The sequence below is a fragment of the Vigna radiata genome, unplaced genomic scaffold, assembly GCF_000741045.1.
Source record: "Vigna radiata var. radiata cultivar VC1973A unplaced genomic scaffold, Vradiata_ver6 scaffold_158, whole genome shotgun sequence".
Classification (NCBI taxonomy): Eukaryota; Viridiplantae; Streptophyta; class Magnoliopsida; order Fabales; family Fabaceae; genus Vigna; species Vigna radiata.
This window is the reverse complement of record NW_014542914.1, coordinates 150,430-176,599: the sequence shown is the minus strand read 5'-3', so window position 1 is coordinate 176,599 and position 26,170 is coordinate 150,430. Positions and strand designations below refer to the sequence as shown.

Sequence of the window (26,170 nt, the reverse complement as noted above, 5' to 3'; positions counted from 1 at the left end):
CTCGTCCTAAACCGAGCGGTGAGATTCTATATGGACTCACTCTCGTCCTAAACCGAGCGGTGAGATTCTATATGGACTCACTCTCGTCCTAAACCGAGCGGTGGGGAACGTTCTCTGTGAACGCTCACCCTCGTCCTCAACTGAAACAGTCACAGGTGTTCAACCGTTCGGTCATCTACAAAGTGACAACTAAAAACAACCTTCCTCAAACTCATAAGTCCTATAGTTAATCATGGCTAAAGCCGAACGATTAACTCGGACTTGGGGGGCATAATGTACAGTATGATACCCGGGTCGAGCGGTTACGATATATCTTATTAAAGATATAAAATAATCAAAGGATAATCAATAGTATCTTATTAAAGATATTGATAAGCTGAAGATAAAATAATCAAAGGATAATCAAGAATATCTATTTAAAGATATTTAGCAACTAACCAGATTTTCAGGTAAGTCTGTTTATATTATATTATGTTTATATTTTAGGTTTAAACCATTTAGGCATCCTTATTTTTGTTAGGTATTTCTAGATTGGTCCCCTTCTGTTAAACCTTTTCAATTGAGTCCTTATAAGTGTTAATTTCAAACAAATTAGCCCCTGCCGTTAAAAATCGTAAACAATATTGAAATTGTGCAGAGGTAGGTAGATGACGTGTTCAATGTTTAACTTTAAGGCAAAATGTGGCAGAAACTGAGTGTTAAAAGTACCACCAAAATGTCAAAAGGAGGTTTACTAAAATGCCACGTATCACTCAGTTTCCTACCACGTTTCGCCTGAAAGTTAAATATTGAACACGTCATCTACCCACCTCTGCACAATTTCAATATTGTTTACGATTTTTAACGGCAAGGGCTAATTTGTTTGAAATTAACACTTATAAGGACTCAATTGGGAAAGTTTAAAAGAAGAGGACCAATTTGGGAATACCTAACAAAAATAGGGACACCTAAATGGTTTAAACCTATATTTTACTCTGTTTATATTTTATTGGGCTTATATCAGTTTAAGGTCCATGAGACATTATAAATAGAGAGTCAGCGCCACAAGCCAAGTACTTCCAATCACCTTCTAATCATCTTTCAATCACATTCCACTCACACTCTACTTACGTTTGAGCAGAACTCAAACATACAATTGTGATACACAATTCCCAAAATCGCTCTTAACTTGAGCGTCGGAGTGCCATTGCAGGTACCTCCCCCTCCGGTTAAAGATCGAAGTCCATCCAACGGTCAGGGCCGAAGGAGAACGAACGGTCAAGACTCAGGAAGAGCTAGCAATCCAGTCCATCCCAGCACCAGAAAGTGATAAAACCACGTCATCCAAATTAGTGTCTCGGTCCCCAAAAATATCTATCGAAACAACAACCATACTCGAATAACACCATTTTAAAGTCAATTCAGTTTAAAGTCAACATTAAGTCATCCCTTCTTATAAGTCAATCTTCTTATTAGTTCTATCTTGTAACATAAGATCAAACGCCATCCCTAGATTAATTCTTTGATAATAATTATTTACAAAGAGAAAAAAAAAAACACGGAATACAAATAAGGTATTTACCATTGTAAATGTTTGAAGACTTTAATTTGAGATTCGATCAATTTCAATTTTTTTTATAGGCAAATGTGTTATTAGATATTGTTAATGGGAAGAATTGAATCAACAACTTCTCCCACCTTTACGCATAGTGATCATGGACACCTTGTCCCTGCTGCTTACAAGTTTTGTATGCGTTAGAACATAATTGCATATGCATTGTAAATCATGAAGATTTGTGATAATTCTTTCACTCACTTTCTGGACATGGTAGTCTCATATCAGCTACATGAAATTGATTAATCAGAAGAAATGTATGCAATGAGTAATAGAGAAAAGTAACATCCTTCAGATTTGACCTGCATGTGTAAATTAAAGAAAATGTGCTAACCATTTTCGATTCAGCAATATACATCTGCAACAAAATTACAGCAGGCAGGGGATGCAAAAATGATCCTCTTTTTTTACCCATGTCAAACAGCAAAAGCTGCAGCCAAGAGGGTTGAAAGAAGCAAAATCAACCACTGGAAATTACACAGCCTGTGAAATTCTGCATGAGAGATGCGAATTTCAATAGGAAACCTGCAATGATCCATGGATGGATCAACAGTTGTGATCAAACCTAGACCTGCAAAGTCACAGCTTTCAGCTCTCTGATCATGCTGCTGATAGTAACTATTAAAAGCATATGATATGTTACTAGGCCAACTGATATTGAAGCAAGATCCACCAGGAGACAGTGCAGTGCAATCAGCATTTGCACAAGCCTCTAAAGCACTGGCAGTTGCATTTGACAGGTCTTTATTATTGTTCACAACACACCACTTGGAAGAGAGATACTCAACATTTTGAGCATTCACTAGGCTGCTTGAACCTTGGCCAAGATCCACATGGTACTTTGCTTGGCCGTCGAAAGTGAACAAACCCCAGTGCCTTTCAAAGTTTCCAGAAGCAATGCTCCTTTGATCTTCATCAAGAAGGCTCAAAATGTATGTTTCAAGAGGGGGCTTATGTGGCCTAAGTTGGGTGCCCAAGTTACTACGAAGGTGGCTTATGAGGCGTTTAATGAAGGTTTCAGCAAGGTTTGAGCTTGCATTGGCAGCCCCATCGGTTGGCCAACCAATCTTTGCCACAACAATGTCCATATTAGGATATCCTGCTGATGATAATGCAGTAACCACTGTATCATAGCTCAAGTCAAAGCTGTTTTTGTATGTTTTATGGCTAAAATTATGAGGGCGTGCAGTTTCTCTGAAGAGGGAAAAATCCAACGAAATGTTTTTGGTTTCAAGGTGGGTTATGAACGGAGAAATGGTCACAAAGAAAGGTGATCCTAGTTTACCAAGAAACATTAGGAGCTCAGTCATGGTTTTGTTGACATCAGGCCTGAAATGCACTTCTGAGGACGTGTTAAATCCTGTCTCAAAACTGTCAAAGCTGCAGGGAACTACAACTTTCACTTTGCTGTCCAATTTTGCTTTCTTTAGAGCTGCTTGAATGTTCATAGCAGCTCCAATTATGAAGGGATGAAATTGTTCACCGTAGCTTTTATGAAAAGGCTCATCACCAACTGCAACATATCTGCAAAAGTCATATTTAGAGCCATACGAAGAGGGAACTACCACATGCATAACTCATTTTATTTCAACTTTGAGTTCCAATTCAAAAGAATAGATCCAACATTGCAGCTTAGTGGCCCTACCTACTGCCTGCTAGAGCATGCCTCCTAGATGAATTTCTTTAGTAGCTAGTTCCCATTTCTGTTAGCTGATTAAATCCTAACCAAGATAACATGAGACAAGATTGTTATTCCATCTTCCCCAAAAGTGAATTTCATAAAATACATTGTTCCCTAGAACAAGAATGGGGCCTTTTTTAACCACTGAATCAGTTCTGTTATCAAGTGGTGAGCATTCTATTATGTGATTATATTTTACCTTTTAAAACATTCCACTAATATTACTGTGACCAATGGAAGGGAAAATATGCTTCTTCTTCAACTACAGGGCAAGAGCCGTATATAATAGAAGGTGATCTTGAACTGCCTTCTCAGAAACAAAGCAGAACCTAAAAGCTTGAAGAACAATTGGAAATCAAAAACCATTGCAACAAGTGTTTCAAAAAACCATGGAGGACAATTGGATTCAGTTCAACTTCTGGGAGGGAACTTAGGAAAAAGTTGAGATACATGAGTTAATTTAACTTCCATATAAGAACTGTTTTTATTTTATTTATTCTTGAATAGGTACTTATTAAAATGATTTGTACATTAGTAAGGCATAGTAGGTAGGAACTAGATATCTACAGCATTAGCATTCTCAGGGATGCAGCACCGTTATACAGGCAAGTTTGTAAACTAGCTTTTCTTTGCATACTGAGAAAACAGTAATGTTTTTCAAAAAAAACAAACCCTTGCACTGTGTTGTTAAATGAGAAATGACGCAAAAAATGAAGAGAAAGATCATTGTTTAGTAGAAAAGAAATGAAACGAAAAAATAATTTTGAAAACATGTGGACCCCACACAAAATAAATTACTCTCTCGAACGCAATGAAATGAGACAAAATTATCATTTTGCATTTATTATCCCATCTTACTTTCATATGCTACTTGTGCAACTCGCAAAATGACTATTCCAACATTCAATCCAGTGATGTCCTTGCGTGATTACATAATGGACTATGCCTATAAACATAAGCATAATCTCTTGTGTTATCAAACATGACAGATTATGTTTGCAAGCATAATCAACTATGTTCAAGCGTTATGTTAGAAGTATGATCTGCGTTAATTTTTAAAAAGAAGAAAATATTACTATTGTTTTGAAAAAAAATAGGCATTGTTGAAGAGTAACAAGGTATTTTTATTCAAAATATATTTCTCTTCTTTTCTTTTCTCTCAAACCAACAATCATACAACTTTGTTTGCACTTTATTTCTCTTAATTCAAACATACTCCATGTCTTACCTATTTCCCTTTTTTTTTCTTTTTTACCCACCTACTTCTCTCCCTCTACCAAACAAGTGTTATTGTCAAAATCCCACACTCATGGAGTATCTTCTGAGGTAAAAATAAGATGCAATTGTTTTGTGCAAAACACTAACTGCTGCACTGTCTTCTGCATAAACAAAGCAGTGCAACATATCATAGTTATTCACCTGTTATTATTTGCTTCAACGGACTACCTACCAAGACAACTTTGACAATTTGCTTCTAGGATCCGAGTATACTTGAAGTGGAAATATATCAAGAAGTGAAGGCCAAATATATAGTGAACCAAAAAATTGGCATTAACAAAAGCAGTAAATTCAAGAAAATTGGTATTATCCTGATTTCTTCCTGGTATATAGTCCCAATGGTCCAAGTACAGATTCTGGCATTCTGTAGTTACTTGAAAACATGCAGCTTGATACCTATGGAATTGTTCTATAATATAAAAACCTACCGTATGCAGACACTGATGCTGTTTCACTCTTCAGAATGTCTCATCAATGGTGATAGGACACCCAGCAGATACAGAAAGATCCAAGACAGGTTCTTGGATGATTTTATCATGAACTCAGCTGTTCTGCCAATGTGGCAGAGATACAACACAAGATGTCTCAAAACACATCTTTCAGAGGACCTTAACTCTCCCAACCCTTTTCCTCCTAAACTCCAAAAACTAACTAAGCCTAAACACAGACTATATATAATAGTCTATTTTACAAGGTGACAAACTGCCTCCTTTATTTATTTCTCCTAGTATAAAATTTACCACTGAACCTATCAAATTACGGAATCGAAACCTCCCCTTTAGAATGTCCATGATCATCAATCAATTTAAAAGTACAGAGCATTGAGAATTAAATTACTTAACAAAATGAAAAATATAAAACAAAAATAAGAAGAAAAACACAACAAAGCACCAGTACGAAAAGGGCAACAAAAAGAACCCAAGAAATAATCTGACTCACTCAATTCGAGTTACACTGCCCCCATTAGGCATGTAGCGGGTAACGTTATCATGGACCCAACTATCCGCCGCTTTCTTAGAAGAGTTCAAGCTTCTTAGCATAGCGTTAGGAATGCCCACAGTAACAGCAATGTTGGAACCAGAAAGAGACTGAAGAACATCAGAGTTGGCATCAAAGAGCCTAACTTTATTGATGTTGTTGGATTTCAAGAGCTTCACCACCTTGAAGGGTGGAAGGGGGTGAGAAGCCATGGTGCCCCAGTTCACCCCAACAGCTCCAACCACACAGCCCAAGGTGGAAATGGTGATGAGGAAGGTAAGTAGAAGGAAGCAAGAAATGGGAGGCATTTGGGTGGGCTGGAATAGGAGTAAAAATGCAATCTTGGTCGCTGTGAGTGGCAACTTTCGTGGGGGCTTTCAACTTTCAAACTCTTGGTTTGATGTGTAGTTCAATTTTTTGGTTTAGTTTAAAAAGATATTAGGGACTAGTATCTGGGTATGAATGCTGATTGGTGAGAGTAGGTGCTGAGTGAAGTGGGAGAAGGCAGCATTTATTTATTTAAGGACACTATTATTTAATATCCAACAAATTTTTATACATATTTTATATTTATTATTTATTTTACAATTTCTATCTTTTTAGAAATATAAAAGTTAATTTTTTTAAAGACTAAAATATTTTTGAAAGTGATTATCAAACGTAGGAGAAAAAATCATTTTTCTTTGTTTAATATGTGGTGTCAGTGGTGTGGACTAGTCTGAGGACCATGGTGATTCATTATGGTATGAAAGTACAGGACATCGGAACAGATATGCTCATGCCTTTGTTGTTGTTTTTATTAGTTTATATTACTATGTTGTCTGATTTTGTGTCTTTATTCATCTGTATTGGGGTGTGTAAAAAGGAGGGGAAAAAAAAAATCTGTGTTGGGATAATAGCTGATGGTGGGCGAGGCTCATTAAGGTACACTAGGTTCAATTAATTATACAATTTCTATATTTGCGTAATTTTTCTAGTTACTATATATTTTTTTTATACTTTTAGCCTTTACACAATTTTTTAATATTTTAATCTTTATATATCAGTTTCCTTTTAACTTTGTTAAAAAACTAAGAACAGTGACTGAAACGTAAAAAAGAGGGAAACAATTATGGTTAAATATGTTTTTAGTTCCTATATTTTTGGACGATTTTGGTTTTAGTTTATTTTTAAACTAAGATACAATTTAGTCCTCTAATTTTAGAAAACTCTAGTTTTAGTTCTTTTTACCAAATTTTTTAACTTTATTTGTTGTTTCAAGCACATTTCATTATAGCATTTGGATAGTTTACATTGTTTGACACATTTTTGCTTCAATGTTAACTGAGAAACGCGTTTGAAACAACAAATAAAATTAAAAAAATTTGGTAAAAAAGACTAAAACCAGAGTTTTCTAAAGTTGAAGGACTAAATTGTACCTTAATTTGAAAATAGACTAAAACCAAAATCGTCCAAAAATATAGGGACTAAAAACATATTTAACTCATTGTTTTATAAGAAAAGGTAAAAAAAGAACAAATGGTATTATTACACTTAGATAGTTTTGTCCTTCTATTGTTAAAAGAACTTGTGAAGAAAGATCCTATTCTAATTGACGTGTAAAATTCAGTAGCTGTGAGCTTGTAATATTTGATTATAGTTGAGAGTTATGGTTAAGATTGACCTATGATAAATCGTGACACTATAATGTTGATAGAATTTAGAGTTATCGAATGGGTTATTCATAAAAATTATATTGGTTTATAAATGGGTGATAAAGATTTTTTTATTTAACTTGGTGTAAATTGGGTCCGAGTTTACTTTTTATTTATTTTCAAAAATGTAAAAATAATAAAAGTAAAATAAAAATATTAAATTAAAGCAATATTATTGAATTTAAATTGAAATTTTAAATATAAGTGTGATAATGAAATAAAATATTTTAATATTCAAATAATTTAATAATATAAATAGAATTTCATAAATATGTCACATTTTTTAAAACATGTATCATTTCTTTAAAGTTTTTTTTCTAGATTTTATTTTTCTCCTCTCTAAATTTTATAACACTTAAGCCATCTCTTTAACGATCAGGAAGTGCCTAAGAGATCACAACGGTGATACCTACTGGTTCATCCAATCAGTTTTCTAAAAAGAGTTAGTTCATTTTTACTCCTTTTCTAATATAAGTTCTTTCTCGCATGTGAACCAAATTTTTTATCGCATGTGAAATTCTAGAGCTCTTTGTTGTTCTTTTAGGATCATTTGTTCTAATGGTTGATTTGGATCAAATTTTGTAGTTTGTAGACAATTTTAGAGTTCCTTGTACTAGAAGCAACTGTTGTGTTTTCTTAGAACTTAGTAGTTCTTTTTAAGGTAATGGAAGTTAGTGACTTTTTGTTGATTTTATTTTTATATGATTGGCATGATTTAAGATTGGTCATAGAATTTATTGGCTTGGTTGGAAATAGGAATATCTATTTTAGTGGAAATTGTGATTTTGCATGTTTGTTATTAGCTTTTGGATGTTTGATACTTTTATGGATGTTCTTGGACTATAATGATTATGTTTGAATTGAGTTGGTTATGAAATTTTGTGGTTTTGAATGTTGGTGATGTTCGCTTGAGTGAAATGTTGAGAAGGAAGTATTAAGATGATTTACTAGTTGATTTTGTTTAAAATTAGGGGAGGGGGGGTTTAACAGGTGAATTTGAGAAATATTGGTCTAAGTGGAAAAATGATGAGTTAGGTTCTGTTGTATGATTAATTGGAACTTGTTTGAGTTGAATTGATAAATTTTGTTTTAGAATGGAGTAGTAGACACTTGGTTATGTTTTGAATGATTTTTAAGTGTATTTTAGAGGTTTAGAGTAGTGAATTTTAGAAATAGTAGGTCTATGACATATTAGAGGAGTTAGGGTTTGAAGTTGAATTATTTTGGACTTGTTCAGGCCCATAAATAGCTTAAATATGAACTAAAACTTGTAGAATTCAATTTTGGTCTCTAAGGTAAGGTTTTAATTGTTTTAAGTTGAAATCTTGTTGTAAAACAGTTGAAAACTAGTTTAAGTTGGGTTATACACATTTGGTTTAGGTCCATGATAGGTTATAATCAAATTTAGGAGTGTTAGAAGTTGGTAAAAGTGTTTAGAATAGGTCACTAGAAGTTTAATGTGTAATTTCTATAGTTTTAGTATTGTAGAATTATGCAGTCTCGTTGAACGAGTGTATCTGTTGAGCAAGCAGAACTCGTTGTTTCTGTATTCGTAAAGCGAGTCATAGTGGCTGAGCAAGTGGGTTGACAAACACTTTTACCTAAGCGAACAAATCTAATGGGGTTGAGCAAAAATATAAAAATTGTCAACTAAGTTTTTAAATACTTAAGATTTGTTTAATATATGTGATTGTTCGAATGATTGGTTTATAATACTTATTGTGAAGTATGAATTGGTTTATAATATATATGCATTGGAAACAAGATTTTTTATATGATTATGTATGATATATGATTATGAGGAGTTTGGTGTTATTTTCTCTAATATGATTTGTTAAGCATGTAAAAAGGGGTTCCATGGGAAAGAACCTTATGGATGTTTTTGTGTAATATATTGGTGTATGAGCTTTGAAATGGATGAATGTTTTTTGACTCCAATAGATATCCAAGCTCAAGTAGAGTGGGATGGTTATTGGTGAGGAGTAACATATGGTCCTTAGCCTCAAGTCAGATTGACCATAGGTGTTTGATGAACTAACATTGTGTGAAAATTTGGAGGTATGTTGTTTCACCACACATGTGCAGGATCCCTCAATAGTTCGACACTAACATATGTATCTGGAAGGTGAGGTCTAGTGTTAGGAGTGTGTGTGTGTGTGTGTGTGTATGTGTGTGTGTGTGTTAAGATGTGCTTGTTATTATTGACTTGATATTAGAAATGCATGTTTGTGATTTATATTAAAGTATGAAAAACTCTTTAAAATTAGCTTACCCTGTTTGCTTGCGTCTTGTTTGTTCTTATTTGATTTTCTTCTTAGTAATAATCACCTGATTGGTGTAAGTAAAGGAGGAAGTCTCGGTTGAGCAGGTGTTAGGAATAAAAGATGTTGATGCATAGACATTTAGTTTTACTAGTTTTTGTTTGTGTACTTTTTTATGAACCTTAAGTTGAAGGTTTATATGTTATTAGAGATAAAAACTCTTGTTTATAAAGATTTGATTAGTTATATTTTGAATGACCGTTATATGTTCTTATCTATTCTTGATTATGAAATGTGTTATATTTTCTTTTATAGTATAAATGCTATAAATTGGAATATTCCAATAAATATTTTATATACAAATAAATATAGATTATAATATATGTTCTAAAATAAATATATTACTTTATTTTTTTAAAATATATTTTTTTATTTTAAAAAATGAATTTATTAGTTTGCAGACAAACTAATCTTAACCTCTTTAGGTTGAGTTAAATTTCAATGTAATTTATGTTATTATTAGTTTTAATCCGTTTTGAAATAATTCTTATTTAATAGTTCTGGTTGTAAGTACCAACATTACCAAAGAAATTGTTTGTTTTAGATATATTAACCTCCAATATGATTTTATCTATAAAAAATGTTATCGTTACTAAGAAAAAAATATATACAATCTTAATTTTATTTATCTTCATGTTAGCTAAAGTATAATTAACTTTTTTATATATTTTAAATGTTAAATTGTGTATACAATATAATTAACAGTAGGTTAAGAGAAATTAAGACACACAAAAATTCATAACCAACTTCGATTTTATTCTTAGTTTTTTGTATGCAAAAGTCTTAATAACAGAAACAAAATTGATGATAGAAATTACCTTTTAACATTGGTGTCTAAAAATTCTTAAAGCACACAAAATTGAGAAAGAAAATGCAAATACATAATTGAGATTACTAATTAACAAGTAATGAAAACATTATACACAACTTTTAGATCTGAAGATGCAATCCTTCCCCAAATCATTCATCAATCTCTAATATCTTTCTGATGTTTTTCTCATGACTCATAGCTTTTACGTTGGACACTGGACGTGCTGTTTTCAGAACGCACGTCCACGTCTTTCTGTATCTCTTTCTCCATATTTTTATGCTTAAAGCTGCAGGTTCATTTTTCATTTCCTATTAGATCTTCATATTCTTATGGTTTTTCTTCTACAGCTTTTTAATATGGGCATAAGAATTTCCTGATTTCAGATTTATTGCTGCTGCATTATTTTTTTTATCATATACCTGTGTCGTATATTTGACATAATTATCTGTTTTCTATACCTTAGATATTACTTTATTGTGTCAGAGGATGTACAAATACACATATATTTATGTATATACATATCCTCGTTATAAATGAATTTGAATTCTTATTCTGTTGAGAACTTTAATGTCACAATGTTTACGTTATTTATATTTGCTTTCTGGTGCGAACAATATATCTCCATGTTAAGCACTTAGTACATTGTATCCTTATACTTCATGCTGCCATTTTTTGTAATTGGTATATGCTTTCTTAAGTGTCATTGGTTCTTAAGCAGAATGATAAATCTCTGATTGCTGATTAGTGTAGAGGATTTAGATCAGATATTAAACATTACAGCCAAAATAAGTGAATACAAAGGTGACAGCTTTTTTCTTTTGCAGCCATACTTAGATAAAATGGCTTTTCAATCTCCAGGAAGCAAGTTGGCACTAACTCACAAGCATGATTGGCTGATTCTTGTGCTTCTTGCGATTATTGACGGACTCTTGAATTTGATAGAACCATTCCATCGCTATGTTGGGGAACATATGATGACAAATCTTATGTTCCCATTCAAAAAAGATACCATACCCATGTGGGCTGTCCCTGTACGTATCTGCAGCAAATAATCCATTAACAAGGAGCGTTGAATATAGAAACACATTCTTTTTAGTACACTCCATCTTTATGGTTAAAGTTCATTGAAAATTACAAAAATCATGTAATTTTTTATAAATCTCAATCAATAAAAAAAAATGTATGCTCAAAAGGGTGTCCTAGTTTTCTATATAGGAAGATACATCATCTATTTATACCTTATCGCATGAACTTACACCATTCATTCCTGTAACAGATCCTCTCTATTTTTCTCCCCATTCTTATCTTCATTGGGTTTTACTGTTCCAGAAAGGATATCTATGATTTACACCATGCCATATTAGGTATTCTTTCAGTTTCTTTTCGTTTTATGACTTTTATGCATTTTGTCCCTTCACTCACTTGTATCTAACTAAAATGTAGGTATCATGTTTTCTAGCTTAATCACGGGAGTCATCACAGATTCCATTAAAGATGCCGTTGGTAGACCACGACCAAACTTCTTCTACCGGTGTTTCCCTGACAAAATTCCTGTATGTTTGTTATCCTTCTTGTTCTTAGTATTTGGTAAACTTTATAAGGTCTTTTTGAGACAATGTCTTTTGTTTTCATTTCATGTTCACAAATAGTTATGAAGTAATCTCACATTGTTTTGCCTTTTCAAAAGATATGTATATTGTAATATTGAGAATAAGATTTGTTTTACGTTTTCAATGTTTCCTATAAACAAAGAAAAACCATTGTGCATCTTTGTAGTTTATTTGTGAATGCAGGAAATGAAAACAAAGAACTTTCTCTCAAACCAAGTGCACCGTTAGTCATTGCTTCAATCCTTCTAATATTCTTGTCTCTAACTTGTTTGATACTGATTTCTTAGTTATGCTTTGTGAATTGGTTTATGCAGGCGTATGACAAAGACACTGGTGATGTTCTTTGTACTGGGATTAAGGCAGTTATAAAGGAAGGATACAAAAGTTTTCCAAGTGGGCATACTTCATGTAAGTGGTAGAATATCTATTTCAAACACATTGGTCAAATAGAGTAAATTTTTCTATGAAAAGAAAATATCAGAACCAATGAAGAGTTTTCTTTCTTCATAAAAGTGTTTATGAAAAAAATTGTTCAATCAACAAATGCAGGGTCCTTTGCTGGTCTTGGTTTCCTTTCATGGTATTTATCAGGGAAAATTAGAGTGTTTGATCGTAGAGGCCATATTGGGAAACTATGCCTAGTCTTGCTTCCTTTGCTTATAGCTGCTCTTGTGGGAGTTACTCGAGTTGATGACTACTGGCATCATTGGACTGATGTGTTTGCTGGAGGCATCATAGGTTGCTTTGTAGTTACAACTGTTATCATAATAATGCAACTCATTAACCATTGATTTTATTTAAACTTCATTTTCTGCAAATAACGTCTAATAACACCCTTTGATTGGTGTTGCTTCAGGACTTGTAGTGTCTTCAATTTGCTATTTGCTACTCTTTCCCTTGCCTACTCTACCACATGGTATGTATTCTTGTTCTTCATTATTTCGTCTTTGAATTTCAATTTATTTTTCTTATATCTACGAGGCACTTGCATGTACCACATGAATTCATGAAAGTCACATTCTCAAATCTAATGTTTGGAATTCATTTAGATGTTTATTGGATATCAATGTTTGTTGGTTTCCAAATGGACATTCATCAAAGTTCCACATCAAATAATATGAAGAAGGAAATAGTAGAAAAGAAGTAGGTATTCACCATAATTTAGTAAGTCTCTTAGGTGTATAGGGTACTTGGATAATTATGTTATTGGAGCGTTTGTAATATTGAGAACAAGTCATTTTGTGTGAATATTTTTGTTCACTTTTTCCACTCATAATAATAAAAGAATACAATTGTGAACTTTGAAAACTTTGTATCCAGTTTCATTGGTGTTGAAACCAGATTACAACTTGTCATCTGGTACTTTTTCAATATCTATCTTTCTTGGAACACAAAAATGTCGTCTCACTTTGCTTGACTTCTAAAGTGAGGAAGTATTTCATAAATCCTAAATTTGTCATCTCAAATTCTTTTATCATTATTCTCTTAAACTCTCGAATCATTTTATCATTATTCTCCATGAATATGAGATCATCAACACAGCAACAAATAACAACACATTATCTCCATTCTTCTTTATGTATGTGACATGTTCATACAGACACTATTTATATTCGTTCTTCTTGAAGTATGTATCAATCTAATTGTTCCATACTCAAGGAACTTACTTCAACCCATGAAGTGTCTTATTCATTCTTAACACCTTCTTTTCCCTTCTTCTCATGTATCCAAGTGGTTGTTCAATGTATACTTCTTTGTCCAGTACTTCACTTAAAAATGAAGAATTCACATCCATTTGTAGTATTGGTCATTTGAACTGAGCTACTACTGGCAATCGAACGATCCTTATTCTTGTGATTGTCACAAACCTTCCCCATAATCAATTCCTTCCTTTTGCTTATATCCTTTTGTAAAAAGTCGAGTTTTGTACCATTATATCTCATCTTGAGCATCCATCTTCTTCTTGTATACCCACCTCACCCCCAATAGGTTGTGCTCCTTTTGGAAGATCGAAAAACTTTTACCTATTGTTGTGTTCAATTGCATCAATCTCCTCATCCATTGCAATTCACTTCCTAACAAAATTATAAGTGGTTTCATTGCATATCTTTTCTAAGTACAAAATATTTTCTATCACTGAATTGAGTTTACTTTTTAATTTCCTATATAGATTTAGTCAAACCTCATTTATTAGAATTAAGTTTATTTAAAAAACTATTCATATAAGATCGAGAGAAAACAAGAGAATAATGAAAAATAAAACTATGAAGAATAAATTTGATTTAAAAAATATTTAAAGTTGTGTAGGATGAAATTTAATTAGTTTTAATGAGAAAAAAAAATTAAAAAATTATGTAAGCTCAAATATCATGTAATTTTATAGATAAAAACTGATTAAGAATAAATTAAAAGATAACAGAAACTCATGAGTGTTTTGAGTATAAAATGATTTCTCCTCTTTAATTGACACATTAATTTGGAGTGTTTGTTCAATTGACTTCATCATCTTCTTCTTTTTGTTGCTTGTGTGCCTCAAGAGAATTAGCGAGTTCTCTAACCGAGAGCATTGGCAGGTCCTTAAAATCTTCAATTGTGCAAACAACACTCAAGATCTTCTCCACTATTTAGTCATCAATCAGTGCTCTCCATTTATGTTGAGTTGGTTCACTACAGTTTCAACCCAAGTGATGTAGTTAAATACTTTTTCTATCTTTTTTATTCTTATGCTCTCCAAATCATCCCTAAGTGTTTAAAGCTGGATTTACTTCACTCACTTATCTCCCCTGTATGCCTTCTCCAGAAAGTCTCATGCTTCTTCTGAAGTGTTATCATTTGTTATTTTCTTAAAGTCAGACTCATTAACAACTCAATAAAACATGTATATGGCTACTTTGTCCTTCTTATGTGTTGCTTTCAGTGCATTATTCTGGGTTATTGATATACCCGCAATGCTTTTTGGTTCTGTGTCCATTTTCAACCACCTTCCAATTATCTTGAGATCCAAGAAGAATCTTCGTTTGGAGACTCTGATTATCATAGTTGACTACCTTGTCAACCTGTGTAAAACCACATTATATGTAATGTTATCCATCTCACTCAATCTCTTCAAACACTAAGACAATCAAGCTCTCAAACTTTGATGCCTAACAAGTGTTATGTGTGAATATTTTGATTCACCTTTTTCATTCATAATAATCAAAGAATATAATTGTGAACATATAGATTAGAATTTGGCTTTTCCAATTTTAGGCCTTAAAGTCTGCTAATTTTACAAATCGAGACATGTTTATTCCTGACCTTTCCACTCAAAAATTGAAAAACTAACAAAACTACTAAGACATTAACTATCCATTTAAACGGCCTATATACTACCCACTTAATTTTATCCAACATTTTTGTCTACAAGTTTGTAATTTTGTTCACAGAAAACTGTACGAGAAGGGTTTGCAATTTTGTCCAAAAAAATAGTACGAGAAGAGTTTTCAATTTTATTTATACAAATTCTAAGAGAAAAATTGCAGTTTTTGCTAAAATAGTTATATGAAGGTTTGCAATTTTTTCCAGAAATATTACATGTTAAATAATTATATTATTTTTGAGAATTCATGGATGAAGACCTTGAGGTGTCGAACAACATTAAATATATGTTGTGCGGAAATGCCTATTGTGTGATTTCCAATCATGATATGTTCTATTCAGGGGAAGAAGATTAGCAATTTCGCTTATTGCATCTTTGGAGAGAGGTTAGTCTAGATTATTATGTTGTTGTGCAATAATCTCGTTAATGCATGTGTGCTTGAGTTTGATCAAGGTGGTTTAATGATATATTTCACTTGAGTATTGGTGAGTTGTCAATGACAATGATATGGAAGTTGTCAAAAATGAGTTTGATATGCAAGGCTATGAAGGTTGATATTAGGAAAAGATTGTCGACGTCAATAAGTTTGTGTAGATTATTATTGGCAAGAGCGATTTGAGTCGTGTGTCAAATGTTTGTTTCAAAGCATGTGAGACATTTGGTGAAGGGAATTTATGTTGGTTCTCAAGTGGATATTCATAAAGAGTCTCACATTAAGTAATACGAAGTAGGAAGCAACAATAAAGTACTATAAAAATAAAGAATTATATCTCTTAGGTGTATAAAGGCTTTGGTAATTGTGTGTCATTGGAGTGTTTACAATTTTGTTCAAAAAGATTGTATGATAAGGGATTGTGTTCTTTTTTCACACACTATAAGCGAATCACATATAACTAATAGGCACAATTAGTCGGTAATAGTAAAATTTTGTCGATAAATCTTATTTATTGAGGAATTATCTTCAGTCAAAAATTCGTCGATAAATCAATTTTTCGATAAATATTTATTAGTAATTATTGACTAATTTAGGTTGTCGACAAGATTCGTCAGTAGAATATGTGATTGAGTTTTTTTCTTTCTCCTTTTCTTCCTCTTCTTCCTTCTTTTCTTCGTCCTCTTTGTCCTCTCCTCCTCCCTTCGTCGTGCCACCACACCACCATTGCCACTTCAAACACATCCTCCTTCTCCTGCTTGTATTTTTCTTCCTTTTTTCTCTTTCTCTTCCTCCACCATTACTTCTTCCTCATCTACCTCCTTTTCTAACTCTAGTAACCACCATTATTGGCATTCATCACTTTCGTGTCACCAGTGTTCATTGGTGTCATTAGCGTGCCTCCTTCTCATCGCCATGCTTCCTCTTCATCAGTGCACATCAACACTATTACATCACCTCCTCCCCCCTTCTCATCCTCTTTTTCTTTAATTTTCTTCATCTTCTCACTCATCTCCCCCTTAATATACAAACAACTCCATTAGATTAGACACCTTCCAAATCACTCCAAATGTCTGATGAAATAAAACCATCATAAATTTAATGGTGACTAGGTGACAAAAATATATGTTGGTAATAAAATTATAATTTATCAACATGTTAACGACTAAAGTCATCGATAATTGTAATGATAAGTTACTAATGAAAATGTATGTTGGTATTAAGGTTTGTAATTTATCAATTATCAATGTCGATGACTTTAATAATCGATAATTGTAATAATAAATTATCAACGAAGAAAATATTCACCAGTAATAAAAATTGTAAAATCTATTGAAAAAAAATGGTATTTGAGTTTGTGTTTATAAATATGAATTAAGGAAATTCTTGTAGTAAAAAAAATTATAAGAGAAGGATTTATCATTTTATTAAAAAAGTTATATAATAATAATTTGTATTTTTGTCTACAAAAAGTTATACGAGAAAGTTTATAATTTTTATTAGAAAAATTGCATGTCTTATTTTTTATTTATGCTAGAAAAACTATTTTACTATTTTTTTTATTTCTAACCATGTCTGGTTTGTTGACCTTCTTGTAAATATGTAGGTTGGGCACCTCATGTATTTTTTTATATGAGGGAAGAAATGCCATCTTCCCGTGGAGAAACCCAAACTTCACATCACTCAAAGTTAGATGAGTTGCCCCTGCACTCAATGGAAATGGAAAGTGGAAGATATATCTGATGAATTCTTTTACCAAATAATAATAATAACATCTATATTGATATTTTTGACCAAATGAATAGTCACTTTATAGAATTTAGGCAGTGTAATTTATATCTAAGGATACATCTAGTTAGCTTAATACTGTAGCTTCCTTGGGTCAAACTATGTATAAATATTTTCTCTAAAGAGAAAGATCCACATAATTTTACATAATGAGAAATTTATAATAATTGTTTAAGCAATTATTTTATTGAAATATAATACTTAAGAGTGGAAAATTGGACTGTTTAAATCATGGTGTTAAGGTGTCCTCTTATGGAAGTGCATGTTTTATATACAAGTATTATTTGATATTTTATAAAATATCATATTTACCCTTGTTGTTATTAAATAAGTGTTTGTCATTATTTTTTTTTTAACGTAACAAACAATCTTTCATATTAACTTTTTTAAGCTTCACTTATCCTTTTATTGTTTACATGTGGCTATGATCAAATTTTGATAATCAAGATAGTCTTTTCTAATGAGTTTTGTTACTTTCTTCTCCAATAACTTTTTTAATAAAGTGTGCACCGAATAAATTTCAGACTTCTTATGTGCTATTAAGCTTTGTTTTTTTCTAGAATTTCACTTCCTTTAGGAGATCAGTTTAGCCTAAGGAAAAATAATGAGTTTATGACATAAGAACTTATGGTCGGTGTCGGGTATATCAACCAAACACCATATGAACAGGTTGACATTGTTAAGTATGACTTCCTTTATATCTTCGTGTAATGACTTGTCTATCTTGCTTCCCACCTTTATTGTACGATTTTCCTTTTATTCAGGCTAAATGGCTTGTGGGTTTGCCATCATCGTGCAACACTACTTTAGGGTCGAGGTTTATCATCCCAACTTTAGATTCTACATGGGATATGACCTCCTAAATATGAAAACATTGTACACCTGTTGTCCTCTCGAATCCATTGGTGGACTTGGGAAGCTCGAGATCCCTATTTGTTTATACGACCTCATTAGTGTTTTTGATGGCATATATAGTTACCTTTAGGCTAAGGGCATATCATTCTTTTACCTCTTGAATTTACCTTTATGGTGATTATAGTGTTGTCACTCACAAGAAACTTCATTGCCATGTAATAGGTAGTTATAACGATGTCGAGCTTGTTCAAAGTGTGTCTTCCTATAAGGACATTATAAAAGGTGTCTGCCTCAATTAACATGTATCAAACTATTAAAGTTCGATAAGCTTATGGATCTCCCAAGGTTGTAAGGAAGTCGACATACCCTCAAATATGTACCTATTCTCTAGCGAGTCCAACTAGGGGTTCAAGATAAGACTGGATGAAGGTCTTGCATATATTTAGTTTGAGAAAGGCTTACTAGTAAAGTACATCAATTGAGCTTCTTGAATCAATGACAACTATGTGCACTCACCAATTTGCAATAATAGTAGTGATGACGATTGGATCATCTTACTTAGGATCATGGATTGAGAAGTTTTCATTGGTGAATGTAATGGATGGCAATGACCAATGCAAGAACTAGATAATCGAGTTTATGCTCCAAAGGTAGCGTTTCCTTGTTGATATGGAACTATCTTTATCGATGAGGCCTCTAAAAGAGGGGTAGATGCTTCCCTTTGGATGAGTCGGGTTTTGTTGTACCTATTTTGGTTGTTGTGGTTGCTCCGGTTTGGAGGTAGTGGCTTTGGTTGTTGACTTCTACCTTGACCTTGGTTTCGCTTCCATGGTAACCTCATCCACAGGTTCTTCCTTAGCCATGACCTCTACCACATCCGACCTGGGTGTGTTGCATGAATTGCACAAAAGCCCCCTAATTAAATAAGTTCTTCTATTATATCTTTTAGCTTGATGCATTCCTTAGTTATGTGACCTACTTTTTGGTGGTAGTTACGTCTTTTGTTTGGGTTTGTGAGATGTAATGAGTGCTTTGAATGTGGAAGCCTTATTAACTCTTGTTCCTACTTGACCCAATATACATACTAAAGAGTATGACCTAACAAGGCTCATTAAGCCTCTCTACTCTGAAATGGTCCAAACCTATATCTATTAGGATAATATCCACATATCATAATTAATCTCAGTTGTTTGGTATTATAGGTATTATTTATGATGAGGTATCATTCTATTATTATTAACTACTCTCTTATTATATACTAGAGGTAAGTTTTATTCTAAGGATAATATAGGATCATGATTCATGTTAATCTTATAAATACAATTAGTATTCCCCAAGGAATACTTCTTTAATGTTCACCCAATATCTTATGCTTATACTGAAGTTTTGAAGTCATCAAATGCTTCATGACACACCAATAGAGGTAGGGAACTTCACGAGCTACGACAATGAAACGTTCCATGAACCTATAAAGATGTTCATATTCACCTTATTCTATGTGTTTGAGGGAAACTGAGTTTGCTAATTTGATCGTGGTCGACAAACCATGTTGAAAACGGTTGAAAGTCACATATCGATTAATGAAGAGACCAGTTTAAAGTATATAAGTGGATGTAAATATCTTCTCACAAGCTAGTTTTATAGAATTGAGTTAAATTTAAAATTCACTTCCTAACAAAAACGTGATGCAAAGATATATATATATATATATATATATATATATATATATATATATATATCAAAAAATAAAAAATTATCCTATTTTTTAAATTTCATTAGAAGATTCTCTAATAAAAAATGTCAATATTTGACTTAATAGAATATTATGTCTCCTATTTCTTTATTTTGTCTTATTGTTTAGTTCAGGAAAAAGTATAATAATAATATTGTAGCGGATATAGTTTAATGGTAATGTGATTCATTTTAAGGATTCCTTCAAAGTTAAGGGATTTTTCGTTTGATTTATATCTCGATGAGATGAACTTTGTATTTATTATTTTTACATTATGATTTATGGTTAAATAATATTTATTATGTTTTTGGTTTTGATTTTTTTTATAATTTTATATTTATTTGTTAATATTTTTTAATTTGTAATTTTTTTATATTTGATATTTAATTAAATATTATTTATTATGTAATTATTTTTTGTTAATTTTGAAATTTATATTTGTTTGTTATTTTTTTTAATCTGTAATTATTTATTGATATTTTGTTTAATATGAATTATTATTTAATTATTTGTTGTATTTTTTGAGTTTTTGATTCGTTTATTAATTTAATTTTAATTTGTTGTGTTTTTGTTATGATTTATAATTCTTTATATATTATTTATTATGTATTTATTTTGGGGTTTTATACTTTTTTATTTTTTAAAATTTTTTAATTTGTAATTTTTATTATATTTGATATTTATTTAAATATTATTTATAATTTAATTAATTTTTCTTAATTTCAAAATTTATATTTGTTTGTTAATTTTTTATATGTAATTATTTATTGATATATTTTATTTATTTCAATATGAATTGTTATTTGATTATTTGTTGTATTTTTTTGACTTTTTTTTATTTGTTTGTTAATTTATTTTGAATTTTTTGTGTTTTTGTTATAATTTTTAATTCTTTATATATTATTTATTATGTATTTGTTTTTGTTTTATTTTATTTTATTTGTTTCTAAATTTATTTTGAATATGTATTTGTTAAGTAATTTTTGTTCTTATTGTTTTTTATTTTTTTGTTAGTTTATTATTAATCTTTAATTTTTTTATTATTTATTATTTGTTTCAATATTTATTATTTTGTAATTATTTGTTGTTTTTTTTATTTGTTTGTTAGTATATTTTTAATATAATTTATTTTGCCTATGACATTTTTTTGTACCAGACACACTAGGCTGAACATGTAGTTTATACTTCTATACTTCACATTCATTTCACAATCTAATAAAATGAATGTCTTCCTTCAAACTTCACAGTTATTGTGTGAGATCTTATAATCACGACTACAAATTCAAAGTCAAATACAATTTTTCAAACCTGTTTAATTAAATTGGCGCGTGAGGGAAAGATTCTATCAGTGGAAAACTAATCAGCATAATCACCCTCAACCACTCCAATTAGGAAAGAACAAAATTTGAACATAAAACCATAATGTATTTGAGAATTGAAAAATGGATAGTTATCCATCTTATAATATTAAATACAACTTACAACAAACATTAAAATATTAAAATTTAACTACTAAAAAATAACATAAGATATTCAACTTTATATAATAAATAAAAAAAACATATATTATAAACATTATGATATAAATTATCAATTAAAAAAACAACAAAAAATAATATCAATAATATTATAATTAGAAAATTTAACATATTATCAATTAAATTAAATTCTAAAAATATTATTACATATTACAAATTATATAAGTAATAAATAACAAATAACAAATATGAAAATATTTTAAAATTTAAATAAAAATTACCAAATATAAACATATTATAAATTAAATCAAAAGTTAAAAAAATTAACACATAAAAAATTATACAATAAATACGAAATAACAAAAAATATTATAAACTAAATACTAAATAAAAAAACAAAAAACTTATTCAAAATTAAATAAAACTTCAAATCATTAACACGTATAAAAACATTAAAAACTTAATAATAAATAAAAAAGATTTAGTAACAAAAAATTAACTACTACATAAAAGATAACACCTAAATAATTAATTAATACATCATAACCAAAAAATGTTTTAAATTAAATCAAAAGTTAAAAAACTAAAACATAACAAATATATATAATAAATACAAAATAACATAAAATATTATAAACTAAATACTAAATAAAACAAAAAAACAAAAAACTTAATCAAAAGTAAATAAAACTTGAAATCATTAATAAGTATAAAACATTAAAAACTTCATAACAAATAAAAAAGATTTAATAACAACAAATTAAGTACTACATAAAAAATAATATCTACAAAATTAATTAATGCATCATAAATTAATTAATCTTGATGTTTTTCGAATGTCTTTTACTGTGAATCTTTTTCACCACCATTTTCTTCCACGAACCACACATGCGGATCACAATGACCAGCAGTGAATCACCATGGACAAACTCTCGTAAAGAACAACTCAACATTAAAAAAATGAGAAAGGATTGTAAGTGGGGTGTATAGAAACCACCTCTCATAAAGAACAACTAAATAGTAAAGAAATGAGAAAGGATTGCATGTGGGGTTCACGTTTAAAGGTGATTGGTGGTTGAAATTAAACCATCATTATAATTATATACTTTATTAAATAAAGGATAAAAATGTCAAATAAAAGATGCAAAATGAGATGAAAGAAGTGCATGGAGAAACCTCCTCACATCTTGGTGATTATCTTAAATAAATACAACACAATTCTTGTATAGAAAGTTTTTCAAATAAAATTTATAAAAAAAATTAAACACACTATAAAAATAAAGATCTATAAAATATTTATTATTAATGAAAAACAAAGTTTTATTTTCATCTATGTTATGTTTAGTCCCTTCATAATGACTACATTTATTTATTAATAAAGTTTAGTTCACAGTTGATTCAAAATTTAAATCATAAATAAAGTTTAATTTCTCGTAAAATTTGTTAATTAAAAATATATTTAATTTTGTAGAGTGAAACTTAATTAATTTCAAAAATAATTTCGAAAATTGTGTGAGCTAAGATATGATTTTATTTTGTAAAAAGTTGAAACATTTTTAAGTCTTAAATTTGGTAAAAAGTTTAGATATTTTTTGTTGTTACTATGATGTTTGAAAATAAATTTTGAATACTTTTTATAAATGAAGTACCAAATATAAAATGAAGATTTAATTTATTGTGAGGAGTATTGGAAGTCCCACATCAGAGATAAGGCTAAATTATAATATATAAGTGAGGTGCAAACCTCACCTCACAAGGTTTTGTAGGGTTAAGTTAGGCTTAAAAACCCACTTTCTAATATGGTATCAGAGTCATGATTAAAGTCTATCTTAGCGAGTTCTAAGTGGGCATTTCTGTTTCTATTCCACCCGTTGTCGGACCAATATTGGACCATCCAATTTCTACTATCATGCACGAGATGTCTCTACCTTGGCGTTGGTTTTGTAGGGTTCTTGCTTCTTCATACCCAGTTTCTCTCCCTCATTCATCCACTCTTCCATCCGCTGCTATATCACAAAACTCACACAAAAATGGGAAAGAAAACAGGGCAGACAAGAAGTTTCAACAAAGAAAAGAGACAATAACAATCACTAACCCCTTATTGTTCATTCACCATAGACAAAAAAAAATTCCTTATACATACTGCAATTTCTATCCACAACTTAAATCAAGAACAGAGAAACTATGAAAAGCTACACATATATAATACATATAGATACACACATTAACTCATCTTTATCCCCATATCTGAGATCCTCCAATGTCAACATAGGAAGCAACTCATCATTGACCTCATGGATCTCAAACATAGGCGCATACCTACTTAGACCTAACTCGAAAAGCCAAGACCTAACTCCATCGTTCTTCCTCCGTTCCCGAGATTCTGATTCAACGTCGTTATCCGAAATCCTAACTCTAGGATCCTCGCTTCGATCCACGTTCCAATAATCCATACTGTTATGTTCCACCAAATGCACCAGAATCTGATCTTGTTCAAGTTCATGTTCGAAATCCCTAAAACCTTCTTCCTCACTGTTCTTGTCCATCATTGCTCGCGGAGTCTAGTTTGATCTCAACCACTTCGTCGTTGGTCCTCCTTGTTTCGCCTTTCCCCTCCGGTTGTTGGTGCTTCTGAACTCTTCGCTACCGTTTGCGTGGTTCGTGACAGAGCACGCCTTCCAAGTTCTTGAAGATTCCTTTGGAGTCTGCCAGCTCCATGGCGGCATGCTCGGGCGGCGCATATGCAAGTCGTGGCCATCTAAGGCGGCGTGTTGGTCGCCGATCTCTCTTAGACGGACGCTCAGACAATGTTGCCGCTTCGGCGCTAACGTCGGAAGGGTGGATGGATGGAAGAGTTTTGTGATCTTTGAGAAAAGTTTTTGTGATACAGGAAGAGTGGAAGGAGGAGGAAGATAAGTTGGACATGAAGATGAAGGAAAGAGATGGAGGAAGAGGGAGGGATAGTATCAGAAAAGAAAAGAAAAAAAATGACGTGGATCATCGTTAGCCACCCTAGCTTATTTTTAACACCGTTGGTATTGGAGTACGGAAAATTATGGTTTTTTTTAAAAAGAATGATCATAATATAGTTTAATTTGAAAGAGGCACTAAAAACAAATTTGCTTGATAGATTAGGTACTAAAAATATATTTAACCCAATTATTTTTTTTATGAGTTTTTGTTATTTTTTTAATTTATTATTCCTAAATTGGTTTTTTTATTCATTCTTAATTAAGTTTTATCTACAAAATTATATTTCAGTTTTCATAATTTTTCATTTATTTTCTCTTTAAAAATAATTAAATCTTATTCTATACAAATTTAAATGTTTTTTCAAATAATTTATCCATTCAATATATTATTTTTAATAATTTTCTTTTCACTTTTCTTTTTCTTTTTCCTTGACTACCCAAAAACCGTACCTGAAAACAAATTCCAATGAAAAAAAAAACGAAACTCAAAATAAAGTTTGGTCAGAACTACTGGAAATTAAAAACCAAAAACGGTCCGGTTGGAAATTTTTTGTTATAAAATACATAAAATAAGTAAAAAGAAAACTTAATTCATAACTTTAAATAACTCTTTATAAAAAAAAAAAAGTTAAACCATCACCTGAAAAGTTGTTTTCTGTTTTAATTTAAGGCTTAAACCTTACTTTGATCCTAATATTTGTATGAAAATCTCAATTCGGTCCTCAAGTTTTGAATTGTCTCAATTGGGTCATATTTTTTTGTAAAAATGCACACATTTTATCCCAATTGCTAACTAATCTCACTGTGCAGCAGTTATCTTCTGCTATCAGTGGAATAAATAGCTTAAAGGCTGGTGATGAACCTATATGTTACCAAGTTCGTTCATTTGCAGAAAAGGTTGTGAGACTGATTGCACTGGTTACGCGAGTTTTCTGGTGACTTTATTTTTTGAGCCGATGAGATAATTTGTGTAAAATCCCTGATTCTCAGAGAGATGAATAAAATCCCCAATTCAAATAAACTAAATAATAGTCATCGTGTCACGTGAAACACTGCTTATTTTAAAAAATAATTCATATAATTAAATAATACACGTCAGCATGTCCTCTGGCTACCACGTCAGCTAAACTTAACGCCATTTGAGATCGATTAACGATTAGGGTAAAATGTGTGCAATTTTACAAAAATCATGACCCAATTGAGACAGTTCAAAACTTGAGGACCGAACTGAGATTTTCACACAAATACGAGGACCAATAAGGGATTAAGCCAACACGTCAACATACCATGTCAGCTAAACTTAACGTCGTTTGAGATCAGTTAACGGTTGGGGTAAAATGTGTGCATTTTTACAAAAATTATGACCCAATTGAGATAGTTCAAAACTTGAAGACCAAACTGAGATTTTCACACAAATATTAGGACCACGGGAGGGTTTAAGCCTTAATTGAAAAACCGAAAAAAAAAATTAAAAAGTTGATACTTGACAATTTTCTATCACAAAATATCAAATTCAGATATAATTTAAGTAATATTTTAAAACATTTTCTAGTAATTTTAAGGTTTAAACTATTTAGGTGTCCCTAT

The 26,170-nt window shown here is 31.1% G+C and overlaps 2 protein-coding genes across 2 annotated transcripts; one reads left to right on the top strand and one right to left on the bottom strand.

The window, feature by feature from the left end:
• Window positions 1–1,866: 1,866 nt before the first annotated feature.
• LOC106752469 (glucan endo-1,3-beta-glucosidase 9) lies at window positions 1,867–6,031 on the bottom strand. The gene is made up of 2 exons (XM_014634154.2): window positions 5,493–6,031; window positions 1,867–3,118 (listed from the first exon to the last, which is right to left on the bottom strand). The coding sequence occupies exons 1-2, from the start codon at window positions 5,837–5,839 to the stop codon at window positions 2,011–2,013; spliced, it is 1,455 nt and encodes a 484-aa protein (XP_014489640.1). The 5' UTR covers window positions 5,840–6,031; the 3' UTR covers window positions 1,867–2,010.
• A 4,546-nt stretch (window positions 6,032–10,577) lies between these two features.
• Window positions 10,578–17,638, top strand: LOC106752434 (probable lipid phosphate phosphatase 4). Its single transcript, XM_022777136.1, has 8 exons — window positions 10,578–10,649; window positions 11,182–11,388; window positions 11,634–11,721; window positions 11,801–11,910; window positions 12,282–12,375; window positions 12,517–12,705; window positions 12,824–12,883; window positions 17,365–17,638. Exons 2-8 carry the CDS (start codon window positions 11,197–11,199, stop codon window positions 17,499–17,501), a joined length of 870 nt encoding a protein of 289 aa, XP_022632857.1. The 5' UTR covers window positions 10,578–10,649; window positions 11,182–11,196; the 3' UTR covers window positions 17,502–17,638.
• The last annotated feature ends 8,532 nt before the right edge of the window (window positions 17,639–26,170 follow it).